Here is a 7,328-nt window from a genome sequence, read left to right as displayed (position 1 = left end):
CCCTGTCTTATCCTAATGGACTATATTGATGAGGATTATTCTCAGCAAATAACTTTGGAGTGAGCACATGGCTTTCTTGCTATGTGATGTTTTATTCCAATGTTTTATAGCCTAATGGCATGGTTTGTTTACTTATTTTTATAGTTTTTATTTGGGTGAAGAGCAGGGATTTTTGTGGAGTTTCTTTCGTTGATCTACTTTGTCATTTGTAATATCAACACTATAATAGTTTCACTGATTACGCCGTTTGACTAATGTCAAATACCCAGAAAGACAACTTGGACACATCTGGACCCGCAATTCTCTGATCTGCAACTGAAATGATTTGGCTTATTTTCAGATATCTCCGTGACATCGGGCTTTTGTCCACACAGAACCACAGATAAACGAAGCCACCTAGAAAACCATAATGTTTTACTTCCACTGTCCCCCTCAGCTGGATGGAGAATGTTGTCGGACTAATACATGTAAGTAGGCTAAACTATAGCCTAAAATGCAGCACCTTTTGTCTGAGTCGCCATAGATAAGCTAGAACGTGTTGACAGTGGTTTTACCTGGGAAAAGAGGGCTTATAACTACTTCAGTCTACAACTTCTCTATCTTTGCAATCAAGTTTAAATATCTGTAGTGTGTGTGTGTGTGTGTGTGTGTGTGTGTGTGTGTGTGTGTGTGTGTGTGTGTGTGTGTGTGTGTGTGTGTGTGTGTGTGCGTGTGTGTGTATGTATATGTATATATATATATATATGAGGCTATATATATATATAGCCCCGGGGCTGAGGCAGGTGTGTTGTCCCATCTGCAGCCACATGTTTTAGTGTCATGCCTCTCAGACCGAGACATCAATGTTTTCATGGCTCTAATAACATGAATACACTAGATCATAGTTAGTTTCAATGGGCCATCCTATTTATTCACATCCTAAAAATAAACAACTGCTTAATTAGTATTTTGTTAATTTAAGTGTGTCCATGTCAGGTTTTAAGTGCAAACAAACAAAAATATATTACATTTGTTTATACCGACAAGTATTTTTATTGGAACATTTCTTAGATGATGTTGTTATGTTTCCAGTGAACACCAACGGGTTTCCCAACCATTCATCAGCAGGTGATTTTGATGACGGCTTTCTGCGGAGGAAACAGCGTAGAAATAGAACAACATTTACACTGCAACAGGTAGCAACCAATTACAAAACTCTGGACTGCTTTGAACTGCTTAGAAATGTAACTCTGTAGACTACGTTGTTATAATGAACTGTGTGAACAATGTTGATAACGATTATTATGATGATGCTTAACATTATTTCCAACATAAAAATAAAATGTATCACTTCCTTATTGCCTTCAGTTATATTAGTTAATAGCATATTGTTAGCATTTTGCCTAGTTAGGCTAGTCATCTTTTGCCTCTAAAAGTAGGCTAGACTACTTACAAAAACAGACATTTTGTAGATTTCGTTCAAAAACCATCACACCAAAATATACAATTGTGTGTAGTATTATGAATATGAATAATAAACTCGCATAACTTTAAAACAGCATATAACATTTTCCCCTTTCTCAGTTGGAGGCTTTGGAGGCTGTGTTCACGCAGACTCACTACCCCGATGTTTTCACACGTGAGGAACTGGCCATGAAGATCAACCTGACTGAGGCACGTGTCCAGGTGAGCACACACACAAGGCACTCTGTCATTGTCTTGATACGCCTTAATAATTTATCCACTTCGATCTAAAGTCCCCTGTTTTGGGGACCTGCATGGTTCTGGTACCAGTTCCGACCGACATTTTCACTTATAAATCAATCTGTGGACACCAGAAATTGGAATGGCTTGCATAGAGCAGTAGCCCTGATTCTCACAGACACATATATATGGTGTATAGCAGGATGTGAAATCTGACACCACTTGAAGCTGGGATGTTCCTCCTACCATTTAACTGTCCATCAACTCCAGGCTGAACCCTATGTCAAAGCCACTATTAACATATGCCTCTAAACCTTTCATCATAATGCAGTGGAAGAGAGTGATTGCGTTGCTGTAGCACATTCAGAGATCGATTTATGGCCAGTAATATAAAATAATACTAGATTTTAAACAAAATACACTTTCTGTTTGTCATAGATGGACAAGATTAATATGAGCTGAAAGGTGAGTTCCTACCGAGTTCAGGAAGCCAAGCTAGAGCTCTGTGAGATGTTCACAGCTATAAGGGTAGATGTTTTGATCAAGAAATACTTTTTCTCAAACAATAAATATACAAATATGTATTTTACAGTTTTATGGAAGGTGAAATTATAGTTAATCATTTTATAAATGTATTCTATTATATTTAGAACAGAAATAAGTCATTTGAAGTCTTATTCGTACAGTTTTGTTGAATAGGAAGTACATCATAAAATATTTCATATTTCATATTTTTATCAAATATGTGCTGTGTACTTGAGCTTGTGTCCCCAAAAGTGACTACACACTGGCAATGTATAACTTTTTTTTACCAGAAAGGTGAGATTTTAACCTTTCTTGGAGCATGCAGCATTACTAGTTATTGTTAATGGCCCTCTCATGATAAATTATTACTTTTGGGGATTAAGTAGATTACATTTTCGATTACATTTAGTTACATTTAAGACGTTTTAATAACATCAACATAATGGTGAATATGAGATTAAATTGATTAATCGGTCATTCATAATTAACCAGCGATAATGTTCTTCACTAAATTTGTCGACATCTCAAAGGCTAACAAAAAATACATCATCCATGTGTGTCCATTTCCATGGCTCGTAAAAAAAGAAGCATAAAGGGATGCTTTTAAAGATAGCAGTAGATCAACATTTTAAGACAGCATTAAGGATGTGCACGCTTGCAGCCACACACACGCACATACACAAACACACCTTAACATTATTTAAAAATTTGTCCATTTATATTCTGCCCCTGCCCTCCACATATGCGTGGTTATAAACTTGTTCAGTTGTAATTGAATTCAGTGTGTCCTGTATGTAATTCCATGCATTCCTGATTTGTTTTTGGGGTTTGTTGTGAGCGCAGATCTAATTGTAGGAAATATAATAGTTAGGCTTTGCTTCCCCTGGGTCATCTTACTATCGCTTAAAGCCGACAGCGCGCTGCATAATAGAATCCCGAGCTGTAAATTAGGGATTGTAAACAAATTATTCTGTTCTAATCCGATTACAGCATTCTTATTATTAAATCTGAACATGAATCGGATGCAGCATACAGGGACATTATTATTAGAAAATAAATGTCCTTTCTGTTGTAGTGTTGGATGGCTTGTCTTTATGTGCATGTCAATGGATTTCCCCCCTCCTTAAAGCAGCAGCCAAATGGAGATTAATGTAGCAATTACCGGCCATTCAGAGGGACGGGATCACGACTCTTAGCTGTAAGGTGCTGTAAGGTGCAGGGGTGAGATAGTAGTCTCACAATGACAGCAAGCCGCCATATTGTTGTCCTGTCACTAAACCAAACTGTTGTCCTTTTCTTTTATATCGACTGAATGCGATTCGTTTTGTTTGGATGCTGACATCATTGTACCTCGGCTCGTCACACAATAGTGACTGTTCTGTCCCGCGTGCAGGTTGCATGCAGTCGTTCTGATTCGCACTCCCGTCCAACCCATTCCATTCACACACATCATGATTAATGCGTGCGCGAGCGCAGTCTTAATCAAATCTGATATTGTCAAACAATCACTAAATAGGGGAATAAACGACTTAATCACAGTTCTCTCACTCAGGCACCCGATTGTTATTGGGAAGTCATTAAAATATGATAATGAAAAATTGCTCAATTAAATGTTGTTATAGGAAATGACCTTCATTCAATTAGGATATAGTAGTTGGCAGTATGTATCGGGCTGGAGACTATGGGTGGGTGAAGTTTGGGAGAAGTTGCAGTGCAAAGTCATTCAGGCAGAGAGCTTTCAGGCAAAGAGTTAAATCACCATATTTCAGTGCAGAGACATGATTCATGAAATCTGTCAATTTTCTGACCGACTGTATCATACCTTCCACTCCTGGGTGCATAAATACAAAGATTCTGGTCAGTGTCTCTTTTGAAAATGGATTTTATCTCGATGAGACTATACAACACGTCAACATACAAAAGCAGGTATTCATTAGACTACTTTAAATTGCACAAAGGAGAGAGCAACATTTAGTTTTTTCCTCCTCTCCTCCTGTATAGGTGTGGTTCCAGAATCGTAGGGCCAAGTGGAGGAAGACTCAGAGAGGGAGTACAGACCCCGACGGAGGTAAGGAGCAGATTAACGAGGGAGGCCCTCCTCCGTCCAGGAGTCTGAACTCCCAGTCTCCTGTGGACCAGAGCAGGAAACAGAAGGAACCTCTGGAGATGCAGCAGAGGTGAGAGAACAGGGATGGGACATAGATGGGGACAGAGATGAGTTTCTGGGGAGTGTTCCCCTTCAGAGTTAGGCCTCTTCTCCCATTACAAGTGTTTACCAGTGGCCGGTGACGTTGACACTGTTCACTGTCATGGGGTATTGAATGCCTGAATTTGGGGATTCTGATTTAGCCACTGTCCATGGTGATGAAATCTCACTCTCCCTGTGGCCAGTAATGTTGCAGCTGTACCTCATGGCAGCTGTCCACTGTTACTTGGTGCTGAACAACAGATCACAGGAGTCTGAGTGTGCAGCTGTCCATAGTGCTGAAATTGCAGATCACATTTATTTGCTTGTTGTTTACATCGGACCTTCCACACATGATTAATTCACCACAAATGGTAACCCACTCATCTTCCCCTGCTCTCTCCTCCTCACTCCTCTTCACTTTCTTTCAGTTGCAGGATAACCATAATCTCTTATCTCATTTTAAACTAACCTCAAACCTCTCTCTCCCCCAGTATAAACCGAGCAGTAGGTTCTGGTGGGCCGTTCTTCCCATCCTGTCTACCAGGGACCCTCCTGAACTCAGCCACCTATGCCCAGGCGCTGTCGCATGTTGCCACAATGAAGGGTACGCAAGATTCAGAACGTAGCACAGTGTTGCATTGTTGTTTTTCATCACAAAATGGGCAGCTCCTTTTATATACGCTGTGGCGTATATACATACTTTTGTACTACCTGAAATTTGAGATGCTCCATATCATTCCTTCCGCAGCTGTGGGTGCAGTGTTGTCGCTTGATTCCTTGATCTGATCTATAGGCTATATAGGCTATTCTTCAAAGTAGTGTATTTTGCATTGATAACCAAATGTAATCTCAGCAACTGTTCAAACAGTAACCAAACAACAAGAATCCACCCAAAAAGCTATTTTGTTTAGAAGTAATAACTGGTTATTCCAGGCTATTGTGAAATGGTAGAACCTACTGTAGCCAACTAGCTAGACGTGCTTTTTTCTGTGTGAACTAAACACGATGACGCTCTATTTTGAGCCGATATTGGAATGAATACACAAGCAGCATATCAAACTGGGATAATGTTTTACACTAAACCATCAATATAATATATAATATAGGACCAAAAGTATGTGGACTTCTGTTCGTTGAACATCTCATTCCAAAATCATGGGCAGTCCTCGCTTTGTGCACGGTTGAATTGTCATGCTGGAACAGGAAAGGGCCTTCCCAAAACTGTTGCCACGAAGTTGGAAGTACAGAATCATCTAGAATGTCATTGTATGATGAAGCGTTAAGATTTCCCTTCACTGGAACTAAGGGGCCTAGCCCGAACCGTGAAATACAGCTCCAGACCATTATTCCTCCTCCACCAAACTTTACAGTTGGCACTATGCATTCGGCAGGTAGCGTTCTCCTGGCATCCGCCAAACCCAGCTTCATCCGTCGGACTGCCAGATGGTGAAGTATGAGTCCAATGGCGGGGAGCTTTACACCAATCAAGCTGACGCTTGTCATTGCACATGGTGATCTTAGGCTTATGTGAGGCTGCTCGGCCATGGAAACCCATTTCATGAAGCTCCAGACTAACAGATATTGTGCTTACATTGCTTCCAGAGGCAGTTTGGAACTTGGTAGTGAGTGTTGCAACTGAGGACAGCCGATTTTTACAAGTTATGCAGAACTCGGAGGTCCCGTTCTTTGAGCTTGTGTGGCCTACCACTTCGCGGCTCAGCCATTGTTGCTTCTAGACGTTTCTGCTTCACAATAACAGCACTTACAGTTGACCGGTGCAGTTCTAGCTAGGCAGAAATTTGACGCACTGACTTGTTTGAAAGGTGGTATCCTTTGACAATGCCACGTTGAAAGTCACTGAGCTATTCAGTAAGACCATTCTCCTGCCAATGTTTGTCTATGGAGATTACATGGCTGTGTGCTAGATTTTATACACCTGTCAGCAATGGGTGTGGCTGAAATAGCTGAATCCACCAATATGAAGGGGTGTCCACATTTTTATGTATATATGGTGTATATATATATATCTGCACGTAGATCGACGGAGAGAAGCTGGTAGTAACCTTAACAGTTAACACAACGAATGCTAAGAGGAGAGAAGGAGGCAGGTGATGGTGATGATGATGATGGTGGTGGTAAGGACAGACATACCCTACTGTATTTGTAAGAAACCCGAAAACAATTTCCTGACCCAGACCTGTGTGTTTATTTATTTGTGTGGGTGTGTGTGTGTGTGTGAATGTGTGTGTTTGTGTGTGTGTGTATAACCAGGAGGTGGTCTGTGCTCTTGCTGTGTTCCTGACCCCATGGGCCTGTCCTTCTTGCCCCCCTACGGTTGTCAGGGTAACCGTACAGCCAGCGTGGCAGCCCTGCGGATGAAGGCCCGTGAGCACTCCGAGGCCGTCCTGCAGTCAGCCAACCTGCTGGGGAATGGGCATGGCGCTGGAGTAGGAGGCCTGCCCAGGGTCGGGGTATCCGGGGATGGGTTGAAAAGGCCCAGGATGGAACCTGCCCTGGGAGTCATATCTGGATCAGTGTCTGGTGTTTCTGGAGCCGTGGGGGGAGGAGCACTTACTCTCAGCCCAGGCTCCAAGGCCCCGACTCAGGGTAGAGGGTCTGACATGCACCCCCTCTGCCCCAAGGAACCACTGAAGAAAAAGTGAGTGTGTGTGTCTGTGTTCGCTGCCAAGAGGAAACAGACGTACGGACAGTGAGGATGTACAGACAGATGTACGGACTGGGACTTTAACTCCTGTAGTGTGACTGTGCCTGTGTTGTTATGACCACTTTCCCTCTCCCTACTCCCCCTAAAGCACAAATATGAACCTATTCCTACTGGAACAGGGTGAGGAGTGGATGCCCAGATATCATACTATATGGATTTAACTATCAAGATATTTATTTCATTGTGATTTATTTATTGTGGGTGAAT

At 41.8% G+C, this 7,328-nt stretch overlaps 1 protein-coding gene across 1 annotated transcript; it reads left to right on the top strand.

Annotated features, from left to right (window-relative positions):
• The first annotated feature begins 409 nt into the window (after positions 1-409).
• On the top strand, positions 410-7,059 carry LOC115112731 (dorsal root ganglia homeobox protein-like). Its single transcript, XM_029639751.2, has 6 exons — positions 410-467; positions 1,072-1,175; positions 1,564-1,665; positions 4,210-4,385; positions 4,888-5,000; positions 6,668-7,059. The coding sequence occupies exons 1-6, from the start codon at positions 410-412 to the stop codon at positions 7,057-7,059; spliced, it is 945 nt and encodes a 314-aa protein (XP_029495611.1).
• The last annotated feature ends 269 nt before the right edge of the window (positions 7,060-7,328 follow it).

This window comes from Oncorhynchus nerka, linkage group LG28, assembly GCF_034236695.1.
Source record: "Oncorhynchus nerka isolate Pitt River linkage group LG28, Oner_Uvic_2.0, whole genome shotgun sequence".
NCBI classification, from domain to species: Eukaryota; Metazoa; Chordata; class Actinopteri; order Salmoniformes; family Salmonidae; genus Oncorhynchus; species Oncorhynchus nerka.
The sequence above is the reverse complement of the archived record's forward strand: the minus strand, read 5'-3'. Positions and strand labels throughout refer to the sequence as shown.